This window comes from Cetorhinus maximus, chromosome 32, assembly GCF_964194155.1.
Source record: "Cetorhinus maximus chromosome 32, sCetMax3.hap1.1, whole genome shotgun sequence".
Lineage (NCBI taxonomy): Eukaryota > Metazoa > Chordata > Chondrichthyes > Lamniformes > Cetorhinidae > Cetorhinus > Cetorhinus maximus.
In genome coordinates, this window is record NC_135910.1 from 11,772,532 (window position 1) to 11,797,504 (window position 24,973).

Genomic DNA, 24,973 nt, shown 5'->3' on the forward strand with positions numbered 1-24,973 from the left:
AATCCCAAATCCAGAAGGACCTGAAAACCGGCTACATTCGAAGCTGGCACCCTGGGTAGCAATTTGAAGTTTTATTCTTTATTTTTCATACTTTTATAATGTATTATAAGTACATGCTAGGCCTAGGACCCTAAATCTGTAAAATCCCAAAATCCGATACACTTCCGGTTCCGAGCTTCCTGGATACCGGGTCTGGTACCTGTAAATAACCAGATAAATATTGGCGACGACACCAGGGGATCTCTCCGAATAGCTCCATGAGATCTTTTACATTCATTCAGGAAGGTAGACGGGGCCTCACCGAGAGACTGCACCTCCGACTGTGCAGCTCTCCCTCCGTACTGTGTTGGGAATGTTGGCCTAGATTACGAGCTGAATAAGTCTCTGGAGTGGGACTTGAACCCACAACCTTCTACCTTCTGAGTTGACAGTGCAACCCAATGAGGTGAAGCAGAGCTGGAGAGGTCTCCCTGGCAGTTGGGTAAATATATATCCCTCAACCAACATCACTTCAAAAAAAGCCCAATTATCTGGCCATTATCACAATGCTGTTTGTAGGAGCTTGCTGTGTGCAAATTGGCTGCTGCGTTTCCCACATTACAACAGTGACTACACTTCAAAAAGCACTTCATTGGCTGTAAAGGTTTTGGAATGTTATGAAAGGTACTATGTAAATGCAAGTTTGTTCTTTAGTCACTAAGAATTGACTATGGATTGTTTTAGACTGAGTCCTACTCTCATTTTCCGGCATGTAATGGTATTGCTATGATGTGCCAGTTGGCATCTTGCTTTGTTTCAGCAAATATTTGAAGTTCAAAGACATACTTAAACAAAATTTTCTTTAAAAAGAAAAGAAATTTGAGGCGTCAAGCCAATGGAATGTTGTTAAATTCAATGTGCTTTGTGCATGGGACCTTAACCGTGGCAATGCTTCCTTGCCTCAAAGCTGCAGAATTTAGCAGCATCAATTCCCCAACGCCCCCACACCCCCCCACCCCTCGACAACAGAGCAGCAGGAGAGTTGTAGATGGGCTGCTCAACCATGTGAAGCAGCATCCTCGAGAGTATCTGTGCTGCTGTTTGCACCGTTCCGACTGTCGTCGTCCGCAAACAAGACACCCCTCTCCCAGTCCACTGAGAGGGCAGGAGACGAAAGTGCGGAAAGCAAAATGGGGGTGGGAGAGGAATTCTGAATTGAACTTGTGGAAGGCCATTCAAGTGGAGACTATAAAGAGACAACTAGATGTAGTCTGGGAGAGAGTTGAGGGATAGCACAGTACAGGCATGACTAGCCGAACAGCCTCCTTCTGTGCTGTAATTGTTTAGAATGTGGATGGGGTGTGGGTGCATGTGATAATTGCTCAGTTTCGGGGGTACTTTTAAGCACTTTCAATACGGGTAACAATTCTAATTTCCTCCCTCACCTTCCCCACCCTGTGACCTGGCGTGACAGGATGAAACTACACCCTAAACCCACAAGTTTCAGATTTATTTTTCATCTCAGTATAGGTATACAACAATACCTTGCATTTATATAGTGCCTTTTACATCCAAGCTACGTCAGAGAAGCAGTTGTGAAACAAGTAGCAACTGAAGCCACTACTCTTTGCCTCCCTCTCCCACCACTTCCTGGTGTAAAATGAAGCAGGTAGGGTGGAGTTCTGACATGAGGGGCTGAAAGGCCACTTCCTGGTACGATGAACTGCCATGTCTGGTTATGGTTTTCCTCTCAGTGAACAGGGTTGTCACAGTTCTCCAGGTGGTCCAGGCAGAATCAGAGGCAATTCCCACTTTGAATCCCCAGTCTCTGCTGTGAATTGACAGCACAGAAACAGGCCATTTGGCCCATCCAGTCCATGCTGATGCTTATGCTCCACACGAACCTCCTCCCACCCTACTTCATCTGCAAAACCTTCTATTCCTTTCTCACTCGCGAGTTTATCCAGCTTTCCTTAAATACTATTCACCTCAGCCATTTGGAGGAGACCGTGTCATAGCAGTAATGTTACTGGGCTAGTAATCCAGAGGCTCAGGCTCTGTGGACACGGGTTTAAATCCCATCACAGCAGCTGGTGGAATTTAAGTCCAATATATAAAATATCTGGAATTAAAAGCTAATTATGAAACTATCATTGATCATCATAAAAACCTGTCTGGTTCACAAGTGTCCTTTAGGGAAGGAAATCTGCCATTGTTACCTGCTCTGGCTGACATGTGGCTCCAGGCCCACAGCAACGTAGTTGAATCTTAACTGCCCCTCTGAAATGGCCGAGCAAGCCACTCAGTTCAAAGGGCAATGAGGGATGGGCCACAAACACTGGCCTTGCCAGCGACTCCCACATCCCATGAAAGAATAAAGAAAAATATATCGAGTTCCACATCCTCATCGTGCTCCAGGTTAAAGAGATTTCTCCTCAATTCCTAATGGATTTTAGTGACTGACAAATATTTATGGATCTAATTTTGGATTTCACAACAAATTGAAGCATCTTCTCAACATTTATCCCACTGAACTCCTTCATAGCCGGAAGGGGGCCCAGCACAAGGCTCATGGTTTACAGGGCCTCCCCTGAGGGGTGCTTCTGAGGAGGATGTTCTTTGCTAAAATGATAATAGGTTAGATACAGAAAAACATTCCCTTTACACTGTCCCCACCAAACACTCCCAGGGCAGGTACAGCACAGGGTTAGATACAGAGTAAAGCTCCCTCTACACTGTCCCCATCAAACACTCCCAGGGCAGGTACAGCACAGGGTTAGATACAGAGTAAAGCTCCCTCTACACTGTCCCTATCAAACACTCCCAGGGCAGGTACAACATGGGGTTAGATACAGAGTAAAGCTCCATCTACACTGTCCTATCAAACACTCCCAGGACAGGTACAGCATGGGGTTAGATACAGAGTAAAGCTCCCTCTACACCGTCCCCATCAAACACTCCCAGGGCAGGTACAGCACAGGGTTAGATACAGAGTAAAGCTCCCTCTACACTGTCCCCATCAAACACTCCCGGGGCAGGTACAGCACAGGGTTAGATACAGAGTAAAGCTCCCTCTACACTGTCCCTATCAAACACTCCCAGGGCAGGTACAACACGGGGTTAGATACAGAGTAAAGCTCCATCTACACTGTCCTATCAAACACTCCCAGGACAGGTACAGCACGGGGTTAGATACAGAGTAAAGCTCCCTCTACACTGTCCCCATCAAACACTCCCAGGGCAGGTACAGCACAGGGTTAGATACAGAGTAAAGCTCCCTCTACACTGTCCCCATCAAACACTCCCAGGGCAGGTACAGCACGGGGTTGGATACAGAGTAAAGCTCTCTCTACACTGTCCCCATCAAACTCTCCCAGGGCAGGTACAGCACGGGGTTAGATACAGAGTAAAGCTCTCTCTACATGAGGCTTGTCCAACCTTTTCATGTGGGTGGCCAAATTTTATTTTTTTCTCACTCAAGGGGCCAATGACCAAATTTCGGAAAAATAAGGTTTGGCCTTATTCATGGCCAAATGAATGTTTAATGTTAACATTAAACATGAATTTCAGAAAAAAGCTGAGGTATGAAAAGAAACAACTTGCTGAGCAAAAAACAAATGTCAAAGCAATAAATTGGCAATTAAAAAATGAGTAATAAATAATGGTGATCGATCATTGGAGTGAGAGTGGGTGAGTGTGTGTGTGTGTGGGGGAGGGGTGAGGGTGAATAAGAGCCCTGAGACTGAAAGTGAACCAGACTTACACACACACACCTCTCTCTCTCTCTCTCACACACACACACACTCACTTACACTCTCTCTCACACTCACACTCAGTTACACTCTCTCTCTCACTCACACACATACTTACACTCTCTCACACACACACTCACTTACACTCGCTCTCTCACACACACTCACTTACACTCTCTCTCTCTCACACACACACACTCACTTACACTCTCTCACACACACACTCACTTACACACTCTCTCTCACACACACGTGCACTAACTCTTTCTCTCCACACAACACATACACACATCCTGGCTCCCTTACACACACACACTCACTACATTGCTGGGCCCTGGTCCTGCTCCCACTCCAGGCCCCGCTCCCACAAATTAGTCTATCAGCAGCAAATGCAGGGAGAAACAGGCCTGTGATTGGACTAGCAGCTTTACACCATCTTTAAAATCAAAGTCTGTTGTATCTGCAGCAATGTTTGACAAGCTGGATAGAGAAGGGTCACAGGCCTGATTCTGGCCCGTGGGTCACCTGTTGGACAAGCTTGCCGTACACTGTCCAATCAAACGCTCCCAGGACAGGTACAGCACAGGGCTAGATGAGTAAAGCTCCCTTAACACTGTCCCCATCAAACACTCCCAGGACAGGTACAGCACGGGGTTAGATACAGAGTAAAGCTCCCTCTACACTGTCCCCATCAAACACTCCCAGGAGGAATACAGCACGGGGTTAGATACAGAATAAAGCTCCCTCAACACTGTCCCCATCAAACACTCCCAGGAGAAGTACAGCACGGGGTTAGATACAGAGTAAAGCTCCCTCAACACTGTCCCCATCAAACAGTCCCGGGGCAGGTATAGCACGGGGTTAGATACAGAGTAAAGCTCCCTCTACACTGTCCCCATCAAACACTCCCAGGGCAGGTACAGCACGGGGTTAGATACAGAGTAAAGCTCCCTCTACACTGTCCCCATTAAACACTCCCTGGACAGGTACAGCACAGGGTTAGATACAGAGTAAAGCTCCCTCTACACTGTCCCCATTAAACACTCCCTGGACAGGTACAGCACAGGGTTAGATACAGAGTAAAGCTCCCTCTACAGTGTTTCATTTCCCGATTGGATTTATAAGTGACTATCTTATATTTATGGCCCCTGGTTGGCTATCGTTTTTTCTTTCCCCAACAAGTGGAAAGATTTTCTCTATGCCTAGCCTACCAAACCCTTTCATAGTCTGAAAGAACTCTATCAGATCACCCTCAGATTTTCGAGCCAGTTGGAGAGTCATGGTAGACGTTTTCAAAACACAACTTTCGCATTGTGAGCCCAAATTGGGAATTGGTGTTGGGATAAACTCCGTGAGCGGTGGGGGGGATTAACATCCATGTCTGATTTTCCAAAATGATACCAGGAATATGAATTTGCAAATTCCATTGTTACGTCTCGGAGTGTACTTGGGGCTGGTTGGTGTTTATGGCTGGTGAGATTGAGTGCACTCAGGATGCCCCTTCATGGTTGACCAGCTGGCTGGTGTTCGCTATTTGGGTTCCCATGAAGAGTGACCGCTCGGCCAAGAAAGAGCCTGTAACCCCAGCAACAGTGGGCGCCTTCTGGAGAGGGAGGAGAGAGATTTTCTGAATAATGTTTTTAATACAGAAGCAATTGCTCGTCATGCAAAAGGCTAGTTCCTAACAGGTTTTCTTGCAGCCCTGCTCAGTATGGAGCAACTAAGTCATGATTTTGAAAATAGAACTGTCAAAGCTTGCAACTTGGTTGGTGTGGTTGCCATTGGCAACAATCAAAGCTACCCTTAGATATTGCAAATTTACAGCTCTTTACACTGTGACCCCAAGGAATATTTTGTAAATTCTGATTGTGGCCTGGGGAGGGGTCAAAGATCAAGCCAGGGGAAGGGTCAAAGATCATGGCACAAGGCAGCAAAAGCTGGGGCTTTCCAATCGGATTTAATATAATCCCGCCAGTAAGTCAGTATTTCAAATAATGCCTATCGAGGAACTCTAGGCCCAAGGATTAAAAGGATGAGGCGATATATAGAGTTGAGCTTTCCCTGTCATCAAGGTTTAAAAATGAGTTTTGTCGTTTCCTTGTTCATACTGTCCGGATGTTGACCATTCTTACATTGCTGTTCCTGGGCGATCAGCTCAGCAGCAGCTTAATCAGGAGGCAGAGAAGAGAACAATGGGTGGTTGGGGGGAATGCTTTATCTTAAGTAAACATTTATAATGCCTCAATCTTCCCAGCTCCCGCACCCTTTCCTTTTATTAACAGCTCTGACCCTCCCTTGTTGACCGCTGACTGGAGTATGGAGCTCCCCTCCATTGTTTACAGCTTGAGGGGAACAGCGCAGATGTGCGGGAGACATTAGCATGCTTTGTATCAAAGGGCAAATGCAGACAACTCTGGCTAACTGACTGGACTCATTCCGAATGTGCAATTGTAATGGAGCAGACATTCCCATTCTACAGAATCCCCAGTGGAGCAAAATCTCCTTCCCTATTCATTACCATTGTATAGAATCCACAATATATCAAACCCCCTCCCATTCTATAGAATCCTCAGTATATCAAACCCCCTCCCATTCTATAGAATCCACAATATATCAAACCCCCTCCCATTCTATAGAATCCTCAGTATATCAAACCCCCTCCCATTCTATAGAATCCGCAATATATCAAACCCCCTCCCATTCTATAGAATCCTCAGTATATCAAACCCCCTCCAATTCTATAGAATCCACAATATATCAACCCCCTCCCATTCTATGGAATCCTCAGTATATCAAACCCCCTCCCATTCTATAGAATCCTCAGTATATCAAACCCCCTCCCATTCTATAGAATCCGCAATATATCAAACCCCCTCCCACTCTATAGAATCCTCAGTATATCAAACCCCCTCCAATTCTATAGAATCCACAATATATCAACCCCCTCCCATTCTATGGAATCCTCAGTATATCAAACCCCCTCCCATTCTATAGAATTCTCAGTATATCAACCCCCCTCCAATTCTATAGGATCCACAATATATCAAACCCTCCCCCATTCTATAGAATCCTCAGTATATCAAACCCCCTCCAATTCTATAGGATGCACAATATATCAAGCCCCCTCCCATTCTACAGAATCCTCAGTATATCAAACCCCCTCCAATTCCATAGAATCTTCAGTATATCAAACCCCCTCCCATTCTATAGAATCCTCAGTATATCAAACCCCCTCCCATTCTATAGAATCCTCAGTATATCAAACCTCCCATTCTATAGGATCCACAATATATCAAACCCCCTCCCATTCTATAGAATCCTCAGTATATCAAACCCCCTCCCATTCTATAGAATCCACAATATATCAAACCCCCTCCCATTCTATACAATCCCAATGAATCAAACCTCCCATTGTACAGAATCCCAGGGATCCGAAGTAACGCATTAATTATCTCGACATTCTTGGGTCAGTGTAAAATGAACTTCACATAACCAGATGCGTTCTGCTATTGAAAACAGGATGAGAATAATCAACAACACCTCATGCAGTGGGGAGGGGGGAGGGGGGGTGGTGGTTGCAGGGCAACAGAAGTTGACTTCACCCTCTCTCCAACTCCACCCAATCCAAATGGTGCTCAGTACCAGTACCATGAGAAGGCAAGCTTCTACCAGCTACTAAGTATGAGACTTTGGTGGTTGGTCTTGTACATGATGTCTCTGGGCCACACCCCAGAACATGGATATGTAGTGGTCATCTACGAGGTTGGCATGGCATCTATAAAACCCCATGAATTACATAGAATGTACAGCCCAGAAACAGGCCATTCGGCCCAACTGGTCTATGCTGGTGTTTATGCTCCACACAAGCCTCTTCTGACCCCTTTTCAGATAAGCAGGTCAACATATATTTCTATTCCTTTCTCCCTCATGCTTATTTAGCCTGACTTTAAATGTATCTATTCACATAGGGCTAGAGCAGCAATGTTCTGGGTACATCGTGGCCTCCAAAGCCCCCTTCAAGTACTAGGGGACACAGGTTTATGGTTTTAGGTAAGAGGGGCGGGGTCGGAGAGGGCACAGTGTTTACGAGGAAGAATGTTTTACGCAGTGAGTGGTAATGACCAGGTGGAAGCGGAGACAATCGATGATTCTAAAAGGAAATTGAACGCTTGAGGGAAATGAACTTGCAGGACCGTGGAGATAGTGCCAGTCCCTTGGCTCTGACTGGATTGCTCTACAGAGGACCGGCATGGACTTGATGGGCCAAATAGACTCCTTCTGTGCCATTATGACTCTAATTCATACACCATCCCGAATTGAAGGTATATTGACATTCCTGCATTATCATTAGTCAATATCCTAAAACTCCCTCCCTGACAGCACTGTGGAACATCTTCACCACACAGACTGCAATGGTTCAAAAGGAAGGCCCACCACCATCTTCTCGAGGGCAACGAGGAATGGCCAATAAATGTCAGCTTTGCCAGTGTTTCCCACATCCCTAAAATAGAGAGAGCAATTTGTCAAATGAGGGCAGGCTTTGGTTTTGACTGCATGCCTTCCACAGCTGACTAGCCTACCAATGCCCTCACTCTCAGCATGACTTGTGGCTACATGTTTGAGATGCATGAACCATATCCCAAAACATGTCTGAGCCTACAGAAGAAGGGCAAGGGGGTGGGGAGGTAGTGGGGGAGGGAATTGGAAGGATATGCGAGGGGACAAAAATATGTTGTTGGGGAGGGAAAGGGTTAAAGAAATTACAGCAAAATTTTCATTTATATAGCACCTTACATGACCTCACGACATCCCAAAACGCTTTACAGTCAATGAAGTACTTCTGACGTGTAGTCATTGTTTTAATGTATGAAACGTGCAGCCAGTTTATGCACAGCAAGGTCCATAAACAGCAACATGATAATCAGCAATCTTGTTTGAAGTGATGCTGGTTGAGGAACTGGTCACAGATACCTCCTCTGCTTTTCTTTGATACAGGGTCATGGGATCTTTTACGTCCGCCTGAGCAGGCAGACATTAATGTCTCATCCAAAAGATGGCACCTTTGACAGTGCAGCACCGCTCCCTCAGTATTGCACTGGGAATGTCAGCCTAGATTTTCGTGCTCAAGTCTCTGGAGTGGGATTTTAACCTACAACCTGCTGGCATAAAGGCGTATAGAGTATTGAAAATTGCATTGTACATTTTGTCCACTTGAAGCTACCATAAACACTTGTACCAGCATAGGGTGTCTGCTAGAAAGAGTTAATAAAGGATCCATGTTTAACAGCTTATACAGTTCGAATTCTGAATGTCCCCGGCTGAATATGTAACTATTTCTGTCCCAGGACCTTCAGGTGAGAGTGTTAGATACTGAGCCATGGCTAACACCAGCTTAATGCAGGAACTCAACTGAGTTCACCAAACCATTGGGTAATAGTGTGGGGTGTGGAGTCGGGTGTGGGCAAAACTTTTACCTCCTTGGCTCATAGGCTTGTAACAAGGAGCCACGGGTATCACAGCAGAGATAAACAGTTACTATTATTGATTTTTCTTGGAAGCTCATTCAGCATTGCTGGGCCGGGATGACAATATTTATGACACAAAAAGGAGGCCAAACAAATGCGGAATCTGTGACTAAAAATCTAGTACTTTCTGAGGACTCTCAGATATTTTTAATAGCTAACAGCACAAGAAGCTTTCATGGCTGAACTAAAGAGATAGAGCTTTGATTTCAAAATGGAATAAAGGAAAAATAGTGGCAGGAACCTTTTGTTAAGGTCGATGTGGGCCTGAGGTGGAATGGTACTTTATGCCATTCATTCATGGTTTAATGCTTTCAGTCACTGCCTCAGAATCGGCCCATATCATCACCTGCAATTGTCATTAGACCAAATAAGATCCCATTAGAAGTGAAACATACAATTCTCTCTTTCCCCTGCACCTCACTCCTGCACCCACACTTCCCTTAATCCCAGTGTACCGGTCAACACAACTTCCTCATCAAGCACTGGGGAAACCAGGTCAGGTTGTCAGCGATTTCTTTGTTGTTTGCATAATCCTGCTGTGTGTAAAATGGCTGCCAGGTGTGTCTTCATAATAGCTATTGAAGCTTGTGGAGCTGTACCACAGTGAGTGTCAGTGTCTGTGGAACTGTCCCCAGTGAGAGTCCGTGTCTGTGATTTTCCATGCACCCCGGTGTCGGGTGTGTTTGGTGGCGTGAATGGACAATATGGCGAGAAGGCCAAAAACCAGTTTGCGATTGTCCGCTCCTCCCGCCGATGGCGGGCCGCGTTCCTCGCCATCGGACATCAGGAACCTCATTGTAATACATCAGCATATCATTATAATGTCAGCCACCGGACTCATTGGTTGAGGGATCGTCCGCCCACATCAGTGGGAAAACACGCCGACATGTTTCACAACAGCATATATAAGGCATGCACTTGGCGGCTGCATTGCGCTCGGGACTTCAAGGTTTGTTTGCCTATCTTGCTTTGGTCAGCACTAGCAGTCATCAGCGCCAGGCTTCACAGTCAGCACCGCATCACTTTTAGTGGGGGCCCCCGGGTAGGTCTCTACCTTCCAGATCAGCCATATGTGGGTGGCTTTTCAACGGCTTCAGGGCAAGGTCTTGCTTGGGGAAGGGGGAGAAATGGCCTCAGGCTGCGGGATGAGAACAATGCTGGGAAGGAGGGTATCCCAGTGTGTGTGGGGGCACATGTTGATCTGTGCAATTGGCCTCGAGATGGTGAGGGCTGAGGAGGCAGTCTCCAGAGCAGATGAGGTCAGATGGACAGTTGGCAGAGTGAGATGCCAGTGAATGTGTGATGGGCTTGAGTGTGTGAGTTTAGAGTGATGAGATGGTTGTAATACCCTGGCTGCACAGAAGAGATCATTCATCCTCTATCTGCATTGGATGGCCAACCTCTTCTGTGCAGCATTGGCACTGATCACCACTGCCATTGCCTACCAAGCCAGAGTGGCAATGTAGCTGCCCCTCCTGCGGCCAGAGTGGGGGTAGGGGACATCACAGCGGGCTTCCATGGCATCCAGAGGTGCTCGAGGGCTGCAGTCTTCTTGACTTTCCGGGCCTTGTCTTCTTTGCTACAGTCCTGGGCTGGAAGCACTAAGCGCTGCTGTACTTTAAATGTGATGCCTGGCATCATGAAGCAGCGAGGCAACGGCGTGGAAGGCGAATCAGAGCCCAACCACCAGCAAAACAGCATGTATCCCGGGAATGCATAATTAATACAGTGGGTTTGGGATGATACAGAGTGCTACCATACTTAGTGCAAATCTGGGACGATTCCACCCTGTGAAACTGTACCCCAGTGAGAGTTAGTGTTTGTGAAACTGTATCCCAGTGAGAGTCAGTGTCTGTGGAACTGTACCCCAGATCCTGGTGGACGACCATGAGTGCCTTCTCTGCTTGATACTCACCACAGCTTGGGGTTTCGGCTCCCAAGTTGGACGTGGTTGTTAAAATCTCCCAGATGCCAATGTGAATAATGCAGTTTGGCTTGATATGGCAGAACGATTCTCTTTCACTCCCCCTTATTTACCCACTGAAGTGCCTTTATGATGGTCATTTAGTGACTGGTGTCTCTCAGGTGCTTCAGTAGCTTTACAAGAAGCCCTCTGTGCTGCATGTACCCTGGGCTGGCCAACCTGTAGTGGGGTTGCAGGATCTGTATTAGTCCCTAAGCCTCCATACCCAACAATATAAGGATCTGGAGTTCAGCCAGCCGCTGAATAAATTATAGGTCAACAAAAGTTTGGCCAGGTGAAGCAACGGTGCCTGTCGGTGCCTCTGTTGCCTGTATGAGTTTCTTTTGCTCTCTTCTCTATCATATCTTTGTCTCTCTGTCTGCCCCTCTTTTTCCCGTGCATTCTATTTCTCTCTGTCTCTTCATACAAGTATACATAAGTCCCTCTCGCTTTCTCCCTTTCACTGTCGCTGTCTCTATCACTCTTTTCCCCTCTATCTTGTCATATTTGATCTCGTGAAGACCTCCCTCCCATACATCTGCACCATCTCAAAAACCATCTATTTCCGCCTCTGTAATATTGCCCCATTCTACCCCTGTCTCAGCTTACCTGTTGCTGAAGCCCTCATTCATAGCTTTGTTACCTCTAGACTTGACTATTCCAATGCTCTCCTGGTTGGCCTCCACATCTTACACTCCATAAACTTGAGGTCATCCAAACCCCTTCTGCCTGTATCTTTCCCCTATTACCCTTGTGACAGTCCCGTTTCCCTATCATCCCGTGTGCTCGCTGATCTACATTGGCTCCCGGTCAAGCAACATCCTGATTTTAAAATTCTGATCCTTGTTTTCAAATCCCTCCATGGCCTCGCCCCTCCCTATCTCTGTAATCTGCTCCAACCCCACAACCCTCCAAGATCTGTGTGCTACTTTAATTCTTGAGCATCCCTGATTTTCATCGTTCCACCTTTGATGGCCATACCTTCAGCTGCCTGGGCCCTAAGCTCTGGAATTCCCTCCCTAAACCTTTCCACCTCTCTCTCCTCCTTAAGGCGCTCCTTAAAACCTACCCCTTTGACCAAGCTTCAGTCATCTGATCTAATATCTCCTTATGAGGTTCAATGTCATACTTTTTTATAATGTTTCTCTGAAGCACCTTGGGATATTTACACAAAAGGTGCTATATCAAGATATTATCCTTGCCTCTGCCTCTCTCTCCCGATCACTTCCCTGCTCTGCCTTTCAGTATGCCTCACTGTCTGCAGCTTTCTCACTCCGTCACTCTCCTCTCTTTCTCCATCTCTCCCTCATTCTCTGTAGCATTATCTCTCTGTCTATCTCTGCCTCATACACTGTCTCAGTCTTTCCCTCACTCTCTCACCCACTCACTATCTGGCCGGGATTTTCCGGCCCCATCGCGGGTGGGACCCGACACGAGCGAGGCGGTGCCCCAGCCAGAAGTCCACTGACTTGGACCGGAAGATCGCGACAGTGGGCAGGTGCGGAAAATCCCGCCGTATGTCTCACTCTCTCTATCTTAGTCCTTCTCTCATGCTGTCTCGCTACCTGTCTCTTTCTCTCTATCCCCCTCTCTCTGCCTTACTCTGTCTCTCTCTCTCCGTCTCTTTCTCCCTGTCTCTCTATCTCCCTCTCCCTGTCTCTCCCTATCTCCTTGTATCTCTCTCTCACCATCTCACTCTCTCAGTCTTTTTCTCTCTGTCTTTCTCTCTTTGTCTCTCTCTCCCTGAATCCCTCTTTCTCTCCGTCTCCCTGTCTCTTCCTCTCCCTGTCTCTTTCTCTCTCTCTCTCTGCCTCGGTCTTCTCTCTCTCGGTCTTACTCTCCCTCTCTCTCTCTCCCTCCCTCCCCATCTCTCTCTCCCTCACTCCCTCCCTCTCTCTCCCTCACTCCCTCCCTCTCTCTCCCTCCCCGTTTCTCTCTCCCTCCCCATCTCCCTCCCCGTCTCTCTCCCTCCCTCCCCGTCTCTCTCTCTCCCTCTCTTTCCCTGTCTCTCTCTCTCTCTTTCCCTGTCTCTCTCTCTCTCTTTCCCTGTCTCGCTCTCTCTCTCTCTCTTTCCCTGTCTCTCTCTCTCTCCCACTCCCTGTCTCTCTCTCTCTCCCACTCCCTGTCTCTCTCCCAGTTTCTCTCACATTCATCCTCTCTCTCTCTCTGATCTGCTCCTCTGAAAGAAGTGCCTCTTCTCAGCTGAGAGTTTAAAATGCTTCTCAAAGCAATGGATTTTTTTTTCCTCTTCAGAGTTTTTAACAAACACTCTCAGATTGCATTACAAAATAATGATTCAGCTAAATATTCCCCAGATGCTTGTTCTCAACAATCTGGCAAAGCTATACGACAGATGGTGTCCCTTAGGAAGTGGACTGCAATCAAGGCGAGGTGTGAGGTGGGGGGAGATGGGGAAGAAAATGCTGACACTATCATGAAGCAAGATTTTGGTTGGTTGCTGTTATTTACCTGAGGGGTAGGAATCCCAGGAAACTGTCGGAAAATGGGAGAGTCTTTAATTCACTGAGATACTACAATGAGAGTAATCACGCCAAAATGTAAAATCATCCAAGAATTATTTAATTCCCAAGTCCCTGAATAAATCCAGATCTTGGATTTAATGTTTCTGTGACGTGCCTTGGGATATTTCATTATATTAAAGGCGCTATATAAATGCAGTGTTATTCTTTCATGGGATGTGGGCATCACTGGCAAGCCCCTCAACTGGACATTTCAGAGGGGCAGTTAAGAGTCAACTACATTGCTATGGGTCTGGAGTCACGTAGGCCATCCCTGGATATGTCCTGTCCCACCGGCAGGACAGACCGAGCAGAGGTGGTGGCACAGTGGTATACAGTCAGGAAGGTGTTACCCTGGAGTCCTCAACATTGACACCAGCCCCCATGAAGTCTCATGGCATCGGGTCAAACATGGGCAAGGAAACCTCCTGCTGGTTAGCATGTACCGACATCAACTCCTCCTGCGCCCCCCACCGCCCACCCCACCTCGCCCCCTCAGCTGATGAATCAGTGCTCCTCCATGTTGAACACCACTTGGAGGAAGAACTGAAGGTGGCAAGGGCGCAGAATGTACTTTGGGTGGGGAACTTCAATGTCCATCACCAAGTGTGGCTCGGTAGCACCACCACAGACCAAGCTGGCTGATTCCAAAAGGACGCAGCTGCTAGACTGGATCTGCAGCAGGTGGTGAGGGAACCAACAAGAGGGAAAAACATACTTGACCTCATCCTCACCAAACTGCCTGCCGCAGATGCATCTGTCCATGACAGTATTGGTAGGACTGACCACCTCACAGTCGTTGTGGAGACATAGCCTTGTCTTCACATTGAGGATATCCTCCATCGTGTTGTGTGGCACAACCACTGTGCTAAATGGGATAGATTTCGAACAGATCTAGCAGCTCAAGACTGGGCATTCATGAGGCACTGTGGGCCATCAGCAGCAGCAGAATTGTACTCGAACACAATCTGTAACCCCACGGCCCACCATATCCCCCACTCTACCATTACCACCATGCCAGGGTAGCAACCCTGGTTCAATGAAGAGTGCCAGAGGGCATGCCAGGAGCAGCCCCAAAATAAGGTGTTGAACTTGTGAAGTTATAATACAGGACTACTTGCGTGCCAAACAGCATATAAGCAGCAAGCGATAGGCAGAGCTAAGCGATTCCACAACCAACGGATCAGATCTAAGCTCTGCACTCCTACCAGTTCCAGTTGTGAATGGTGGTGGACAATTAAACAACTCACTGGAGGAGGAGGCTCCACAAATATCCCCATCCTCAATGATGGAGAGGCCCAGCACACCAGTGCAAAAGATAAGGCTGAAGCATTCGCAACAATCTTCAGCCAGGAGTACTGAATTGATGATCCATCTCGCCCTCCTCACAAGGTCCCAGTATCACAGATGCCAGTCTTCAGCCAATTTGATTCACTCTACGCAATATCAGAAATGGCCGAAGGCACTGGATACTGCAAAGGCTATGGACCCTGACGATATTCCGGCAATAGTACTGAAGACTTGCGCTCCAGAACACGCTGTGCCCCTAGCCAAGCTGATCCAGTACAGCTACAACACTGGCATCTACCCGGCTATATGGAAAATTGCCCAGGTATGTCCTCAAAAAGCAGCACAAATCCAACCCGGCCAATTACCGCCCCATCAGTCTACTCTCGATCATCATTAGAGTGATGGAAGGGATCATCAGCAGTGCTATCAAGTGGCATTTGCTTAGCAATAACCTGCTCACTGATGCTCAGTTTGGGTTCCATCAGGGTCACTCAGCTCCTCACCTCATTACCACCTTAGTTCAAACGTGGACATAAGAGCTGAACTCCCGAGGTGAGGTGAGAGTGACTGCCCTTGACATCAAGGCAGCATTTAACCAAGTGTGGCATCAAGGAGCCCTAGCAAAACTGGAGTCAATAGGAATCAGGGGGAAAACTCTCCACTGGTTGGAGTTATACCTAGCACAAAGGAAGATGGTTGTGGTTCTTGGAGGCCAATTATCTCAGTTCCAGGACTTCAGTGCAGGAGTTCCTCAGGATAGTGTCCTCAGCCCAACCATCTTCAGCTGCTTCATCAATGATCTTCCTTCCATCATAAGGTTAGAAGTGGGGATGTTTGCTGATGATTGCAAAATGTTCAGCACAGTCTGCAACTCCTCAGATACTGAAGCAGTCCATGTCCAAATGCAGAAGGACCTAGACAATATCCAGGCTTGGGCTGACAAGTGGCAAGTAACATTCGTGCCTCACAAGTGCCAGGGAGTAACCATCTCCTACAAGAGAGAATCTAACCATTGCCCCTTGACATTCAATGGCATTACGATCACTGAATCCCCCACTATCAACATCCTGGGGGTTATCATTGACCAGAAACTGAACTCGGCTAGCCATATAAATACTGTGGCTACAAGAGCAGGTCAGAGGCTGGGAATCCTGCGGCGAGTAACTCACCTCCTGACTCCCCAAAGTCTGTCCACCATCTACAAGCCACAAGCCAGGAGTGTGATGGAATATTCTCCATTTGCCTGGATGAGTGCAGCTGCAATAACACTCAAGAAGCTTGACACCGCCCGGGACAAATCAGCCTGCTTGATTGGCACCCCATCCACAAACATTCACTCCCTCCACCACCGACGCACAGTGGTAGCAGTGTGTAACATCTACAAGATGCACTGCAGCAACTCACCAAGGCTCCTTAGACAGCACCTTCCAAACCTACGACCACCATCATGTAGAAGGACAAGGGCAGCAGATACATGAGAACACCACCACCTGCAAATTCCCCTCCAAGCCACTCACCATTCTCACTTGAAATATATCACTGTTCCTTCACTGTCACTGTGATCAAAATCCTGGAACTCCCTCCCTAATAGCACTGTGGGTCTACCTACACCACAGGTACCACAGAGATTCAAGAAGACACCTCACCACTACCTCAAGGGCAATTATGGATGGGCAATAAATGCTAGCCTAGCCAGCGAAGCCCACATCCCGTAAAATGAATCATTTTTTAAAAAAAGACTGGGTAAGGAGGGCAGATTTCCTTTTCTAAAGGACATTAGTGAACCAGGTGAGTTTTTATGACAATCGCTGATAGTTTCATGGTCACCATTACTGAGAGTAACTTTACATTCCAGATTTATGATTTATTAGTTGAATTTAAATCCCACCAGATGCTGTTGTGGCATCTGAACCCATGTCCCTAGAGCATTAGCTGAGGCCTCTGAATTACTAGCCCACTGACATTACCACTATGCCACCATCTTCCCCTTGTTGGTGATCAATGATTTAAAAAGGAAATTGGATGGGCACTTGAGGAAAATAAACTTGAAGGGTTAAGGGAGAACAGAACTGACTGGATTGCTGTACGGAGAGCTAGCATGGACTCAGTGGGCCGAATGGCCTCCTTCTGTGACATTATGGCTTTCAAAGTGTTTATGGACATCAGATGTTATGCAGCATTGTATCAAAGAAAGAACTAGAATTTATATCTTTCCTGTTTCCAGGTTGACCCAAAGTGTTTCACTGCCAATGAAGTACTGTCTGAAATGTCACTGCTGTAATGTAGGAAGCGCAGCACCCAATTTGCTCACAGCAAGCTCCCAAAAAACAGCAATAGTCCAGGTAGAAAACAAGCGTACGAACATTCGAATTTGGAGCAGGAGTAGGCCACTCGGCCCCTCAAACCTGCTCCTCCATTCAATAAGATCATGGCTGATCTGATTGTAACTTCAACTGCACGTTCCCGCCAACCCCCAATGATCTTTCACCTCCTTACTTTTCAAGAATCTATTGACCTCTGCCTTAAAAATATTCAAAGATGCTGTTTCCACCGCCTTCTGAGGAAGAGAGTTCCAAAGACTCACAACCCCCTGAGAGAAAAAAAATTCTCATCTGTCTTAAATGGGCAACCCCTTATTTTTAAACAGTGAACCCTGTTAAACCGACCAAAGTTCACGGTTCTCCCAAAAGAGGAAACATCATTTCCACATCCATCCCCGTCAAGACCCCTCAGGATCTTAGATATTTCAATTAAATCACCTCTCACTCTTCTAAACTCCAGTGGATACAAGCCTAGCCTGTCCATCCTTTCCTCATAAGGCAGCTAGCTCATTCCAGGTATTAGTCCAGTAAACCTTCTCTGAACTGCTTTCAATGCATATACATCCTTCCTTAAATAAGGAGACCAACACTGTACACAGTGCTCCAGATGAGGTCTCACCAGTGCCCTGTATAACTGAAGCATTACCTCTCTACTTTTGTATTCAATTCCTCTCGCAATCAACATTCTATTAGCTTTCCTAATTACTTGCTGTACCTGCATGCTAACCTTTTGCAAATCATGCACTAGGACACCTAGATCCCTCTGAATGTCAGAATTCTGCAATCTCTCACCATTTGATAATGTTTCCTTTTTATTCTTCCTGCCAAAATGGACAATTCCATATTTTCCCACATTATACTCCATTTGCCAGATCTTTGCCCACTCACTTAAACTATCTATATCCCTTTGTAGCCTCCTTATGTCCTCTTCACAACTTACTTTCCTACCTATCTTTGTGTCATCCGCAAATTTAGCAACCATACGTTCGGTCCCTTCATCCAAGTCATTTAAATTGTAAAAAGTTGAGGCCCTGGCACTGATCCCAGTGGCACACCACTCGTTACATCTTGTCAGCCAGAAAATGACCCATTTATGCCTTCTCTCTATTTCCTGTTAGCTGGCCAATCTTCTATCTATGCCAATATGTTACCCCCTACACCATGAGCTTTTATTTTCTGCAGTGACCTTGGATGTAGCACCATATCAAATGCCTTTTGGAAATCTAAGTACAGTACATCTACTGATTCCACTTTGAAGAAGTAGCATGTGCTCTGGATAAAGAACTCCAACAAATTGGTTAAACATGATTTTCCTTTCACAAATCCATGTTGACTGCCTGATTACCTTGAATTTATCTAAATGCCCTGTTATAACGTCTTCAATAATAGTTTCTAACATTTTCCCTATGACAGAGGTTAAGCTATATGGCCTGCTTCCCTCCCTTTTTGAAGTTACATTTGCTATTTTCCAATATGATGAAACCTTCCCCAAATCTAGGGAATTTTGGAATTTTAAAACTAATACATCAACTATCTCACTGGCCACTTCTTTTAAGACCCTAGGATGAAGTCTATTGGGATCTGGGGACTTGTCAGCCCACAGCTCCAACAATTTCCTCAGTACCACTTCGCTGGTGATTATAATTTTCTTGAGTTCCTCCCTTCCATTTCATGATCAGCAACAAGCGTGAGTGACACTCATCTCTGAATCAGAGGTCCTGGTTCAAACCCCACTCCAGAAACATTGCATGCGTAATCCAGGCTGACACTCCCTCTGTAGCACAGAGAAGGTTCTGCCTCTTTGGGATGAGACATTAAACTGAGACATTAAACTAAGGCTCACCCCCACTGCCCCCTCTCAGGTGGACATAAGAGATCCCTTGGCACTATTTCAGAGAGCAGGGGAGTTCTCCCCAGTGTCCTGGCCAATATTTACCCCTCAAACAAAAGTCCAGAGAATGCTGGAAATACTCAGCAGATCTGGCACCATCTGTGGAGAGGTCACTCCACATACGCTGCCAGACCTGCTGAGTGTTTCCAGCATTTTCTCTTTTCATTTCAGATTTCCAGCATCCGCAGTATTTTACTTTGCCAAAAGCAATCCAGATTCTCTGACCATTTATCTCATTGCAGCTTCTGGGAGCTTGCTGTGTGCAAATTGGCTTTTCAAAATTCATTCATGGGATATGGGCGTCGCTGGCTGGGCTTGCATTATTGCCCATCCCTAACTGCCCTCGAGAAGGTGGTGGTGAGCTGCCATCACAAAACATTGTAGTCCATGTAGTGTAGGTACAACCACAGTGCTGTTAGGAGGGGGTTTCAGGATTTTGAAGGAACGGTGATATATTTCCAAGTCAGGATGGTGAGTGACCTGGAGGGAACTTCCAGGTGGTGGTATTCTCCCATGTTTGCTGTCCCTGTGCTTCTAGATATTCATGATCGTGGGTTTGGAGGGTACTGTCTAAGGAGCCTTGGCAAGTTCTTGCAGTGCATCTTGTAGATGGTTCACATTGCTGCCTCTGTGTGTCAGTGGTGGAGGGAGTCAATGTTTGTGGATGGGGTGCCAATCAAGCGGGCTGTTTTGTCCCGGATGGTGTCAAGCTTCCTGAGTGTTGTCAGAGCTGTACCCATCCAGGCAAGGGGAGAGTCTTCCATCACACACTCCTGACTTGTGCCTTGTAGATGGTGGACAGGCTTTGGGGAGACTGGAGGTGAGTTACTCACCACCGGATTCCTAGCATCTGACCTGCTCTTGTAGCCACAGTATTAAAAGGCTAGTCCAGTTCAGTTCTGGTTAATGTTAACCCCCAGGATGTTGATAGTGGAGGATTCAGTGATGGTAATGTCATTGAATGTCAAGGGGCAATGGTTAGATTCTCTCTTGTTGGAGATGGTCATTGCCTGGCACTTGTGTGGTATGAATGTTACTTGCCACTTGTCAGCCCAAACCTGGATATTGTCCAGGTCTTGCTGCATTTGGACATGGACTGTTCAGTATCTGAGCTGTCGCAAATGCTGCTGAACATTGTGCAAACATCAGCAAACAACCCCATTTCTGACCTTATGATGGAAGGAAGGTCATTGATGAAGCAGCTGAAGATGGTTGGGCCTAGGATACTACCCTGAGGAACTCCTGCAGTGATATCCTGGAACTGAGATGATTGACCTCCAAAGACCACAACCATCTTTCTTTGTGCTAGGTATGACTCCAACCAGCAGAGAATTTTTCCCTGATTCCCAATGACTCCAGTTTTGCTAGGGCTCCTTTATGCCATACTCAGTCAAATGCTGCTTTGATGTCAAGGGCAGTCACTCTCATCTCCCCTCGGGAGTTCAGCTCTTCTGTCCATGTTTGAACCAAGGCTGTAATAAGGTCAGGAGCTGAGTGACCCTGGCGGAACCCAAAGCGAGGTCTGTGGGCAGGTTATTGCTCAGAAAGTGCCGCTTGATAGCACCGCTTGATAGCACTGTTGATGACCCCCTCCATTGTTTTACTGATGATAGAGGGTAGACTGATGGGGCAGTAATTGGTCGGTTTCGACTCATCCTGCTTTTTATGTACTGGACATACCTGGGCAATTTTCCACATTGCCAGGTAGATGCCAGTGTTGTGTTTCCTTGATTAAAATTTAAACAAAAGCTTCGCCGTTAATTGTTCCCTGGTGCATCTCCATGATAACACCTCTACCAATCAGAGGCTACTTGCCAACCAGTCAGCACCATCTTCTCATGCAGTATAGATTGTTGTTCCGTTTGAGATTTGGTGTTCTTGTGAATCTGTCCTGATGAGTACAAGTTGAAAAGCTTCGACAGCATGTCTCTTTTTTCAGCAATTAAAAAATATTTGATTGGCTGGAAAGCACTTTGGGTCATCCTGAGGTTGTGGAAGGGGCTATATAGAATTACAGAATTGTTGCAAAACAGGAGGAGGCCATTTGGTCCATTCTGTCTGTGCTGGCTCTCCGTATGAGCAGTGCTTATAGTGCCACCTCCCCGCCTTCTCCCCATAACCCCGCACATTCTTCCTTTTCAGATAATAATCCAATTCCCTCTTGAATGCCTTGATTGTACCTGCCTCCACCACACTCTCAGGCAGCGCATTCCAGATCCTAACCACTCACTCTGTGAAAAAGTTTCTCCTCATGTCGCCATTGATCCTTTTGCCAATTACTTGAAATCTCTGCCCTCTCATTCTCAAGGGGCAATTAGGAATAGGCAATAAAAGCTTCCTAGCCTGCAACACCCACACCCCATGAATGAATAAAAAAGGAGAAAAGCAGAATTTTTTAAAAGGCAGGAAACTTGTAAACGTTGATGTTCGGATGGATTTGGGTGTACTTGTACAAGGAACACCAAGGTAACATGCCAATATAGCAAGCAATGAAGAAGAGAAACAGGATATTGGCCTTTATTGCAAGGGGATTTTTTTTATTCTTGCGTGTGATGCGAATGTCACTAACAAGGCTAATTTTTGTGTCCCATCCCTAATTGCCCCTGGCAGCAGTTAAGAGTCAACCACATTGCTGTGGGCCTGGAGTCACATGTAGGCCAGACCGGGTAAGGATGGCAGATTTCCTTCCCTAAAGGGCATTAGTGAACCAGATGGGTTCTTACGACAATTTATGATAGTTTCATGGTCTAGCTTTATATTCCAGATTTTTTAATTGAATTTAAATTTTGTCAGCTGCCGGGTAGGATTTGAACCCATGTCTCCAGAGTATCAGCCTGGGGCTCTGGATTACTGTCTAGTGATATTACCACTATGCCACCATCTTCCCAGTGCAGTTTTGGTTTCCGTCTCTAAGGAAAGATAAGCTTCCCTTGGAGGCAGATTCACTTGATTCGCTGCTGGGATGAGAGGGTTGTCCTATGATGAGAGGCTGAGTAAATTGGGTCTACATTCTCTGGAGTTTAGAAGAATGAGAGGTGACGTCATTGAAACATACAAGATTCTGAAGGGGCTTGATAGGGTAGATACCGAGAGCTTGTTTCCACTGGCCGGGGAATCTAGAACACTGGGGCAGAGCCTCAGGATAAGGGGCCAATCTTAGGACTGAGGTAAGGAGAAATTTCTTCACTCAAAGGGTTGTGAATCTTTGGAATTCTGTACCCCAAGGGGGTTGTGGTTTGCTCCATCATTAAATACACTTAAGATCTTTGCTCTCTCACCGTTATAGTTATATTATTCGTGAAGAACTAGGAACTAATTGTAATGTGAGTATATATGCCGAGGTGTCACATTCACTGTTGCACTGCAGTCATGTGCTAAGTAACAATGTACCAGTTTACTAGTCCACCAACCACATGAAGAACAGCAAGAAATACTCTCTCGGAAGCTCCAGCGTTTTGAGTCAAAAGTGTGATTATTTCTAACTTATTGGAACCAGAAGACATAACATTTACAGAATTGAGGGATATGGGGAGTGGGCGGGAAAGTGGAGTTGAGGCAGGAGATCAACTGTAATTGTATAGGGAATGGCAGAGCAGGCTCGAGGGGCCATATGGTCTACTCCTGTTCCAATTTCTTATCTTCTGACATCTAATGAATAGGTGTGTGTGTGTGTGTGTGTGTACGTACGTACGTGTACAATTTACACAAAGCCTTTACACAACATGGGATGGATCCTCAAAAGGGACATCGACGTCACCCTAGACATCGCTGCTTTCAGGCAGGACCCAGACTGCAATCATTTGTCTGGTCAAAAAATTTGAGCCCAAATGCCAACCAATCTTGATCAATGCAAAACCCATACTGTTAGATTTTACATCACTATTATGGTCAGATTTAGGGTTTCAGACCAACATTGCTGTTGACTTTGGCTGTTTTGCTGATGATTGGGTTTGGTCTTCCCTTTAATGAGTTGAGGTCAATGATGTTGACTTTAAATTGGGTTTTCAGCTTAATGAACTGGAGTCTGGCTGGTCAAAGTGGATGAAGAATCTGACCTGATGCTAATTCTTTCTGAACGTGTTCACGTCTCGCGTGTGAAATTTGAATTTTTTGGTTCCCTTTTCTAGGCACCACAGAACGGGTATGTCTGATCCAAGGGACGGTGGAAGCTCTGAATGCAGTGCACGATTTCATAGCGGAAAAGGTCCGAGAAATGCCACAGAATGTGGGCAAGTCTGAGCCAGTCAACATACTCCAACCTCAGACCAACGTGAACCCAGACCGCGTCAAGCAAGTTAGTTTTACACTTTTATTTTCATTCAGAGGGGACTAAAATCAGACTACCGCCCAGGTCAAATAGTTCCCTCGGCATCAAAGAAGTCTGTCTGTGTACCCACGCGCAAAGTGCGGCGAGGTAGACTGGAGTGGTGAGGGCGCGAGGTCTCGGCAGATCCTCTCCTGAAACTGGAGTTGAAGCAGATTATGGGGGGAAGTGCAGAGAGAGTTTTATTCTGCATCTAACTCGTGGTGTACCTGAAACAGTCTAGAAAGAGTCTTGATCCTTAATCGTGCCTGAGAACACTAGCATGGGGAAAATATTCCATTCACCAGGAATTGGTTTCCCTCATTTTGGAAAGAAGATTAATCAGAGATCTTCCCTGGCCAGTCAGGATGGCAGCTATTCAACTGACTTGTGGGGTGGCCTATTTCTGAACAGGATGACTATCAGTTTATTTGCTCTTGGGGTGTGAGTGTCACTGGCAGGACCAGTATTTATTGCCCATCCCTAATTGCTCTTTGAGCAACAGAATTGCTAGCTGTGCCATTTCAGAGGGCAGTTAAGAGTCAACCACACTGATGTGGATCTGGAGTCACATGTAGGCCAGACCAGGTAAGGATGGCAGATTTCCTTCCCTAAAGGGCATGAGTGAACCAGATGGGTTTTATTCCAATCTGATAGGTCCATGATCACTACTAACGAGACTAGCATTCCACTGAATTTAAGTTCCCTCAGCTGCTTTAGTGGGATTTGAACTCATGTCCCCAGAGCATTATCCAGGCCTCTGGATTACTAGTCCAGTAACATTAATACTACCATAGCCCCAATTACATTGCTTCAAAATTGATCGCTTGGGTGAGGAAATCACACAATCACAGAATTGTTATGGTGCAGAAGGAGGCCATTTGGCCCATTGTGTCTGCACCGGCTCTCCGAGCATTTTAACTTAGTGCCAATCTCCTGCATGTTCCCTGTAACCCCTGCACATTGTTTCTATTTAAATAATCATCCGATGCCCTCTTGAATGCCTCAATTGAACCTGCCTCCACCAGTCAATGTTTTATTAGCTGGTTTTCAGTACATAGGAAGGAGGAAAGATGAATGGAGGATCAGGAATTCCACAACTGGGAGTCCTTAGAAAGTGAGACAACTCTTTATTTCAACACACTGAAGATGCCAGGAACAGAGGGACAAGAGGAGGCCATTCAGCCAGATTATTGCTGATGTCAACCATAAGTGCATTGATCTGTGTTCCCTGATACCCATTCCCAAGTGAAGTCTTGTTGATATCAATCTTGAACATTTCAAATATGGAGCTGGACAATAGTGTAGAAATGGTGCATTTGCAACTAAGGAAGGAGGAGAGAGAAAGGTCTTTTTTATTCTTTTATGGGATGTGAGTGTCGCACTGCAAGGCTGGCAAGCATTTGTTGCCCATCCCTAATTTCCCTGTG

The 24,973-nt window shown here is 46.3% G+C and overlaps 1 protein-coding gene across 1 annotated transcript in view; it reads left to right on the forward strand.

Annotated features, from left to right (window-relative positions):
- The window catches only part of LOC144671396 (RNA-binding protein Nova-1-like), a 190,159-nt gene that overhangs the window by 119,575 nt on the left and 45,611 nt on the right, over positions 1-24,973 (forward strand). Inside the window, exon 3 of the mRNA XM_078533288.1 lies at positions 23,368-23,534. Within this exon, the coding sequence (XP_078389414.1) occupies positions 23,368-23,534 (167 nt within the window). The remainder of the gene's footprint in view (positions 1-23,367; positions 23,535-24,973) is intronic.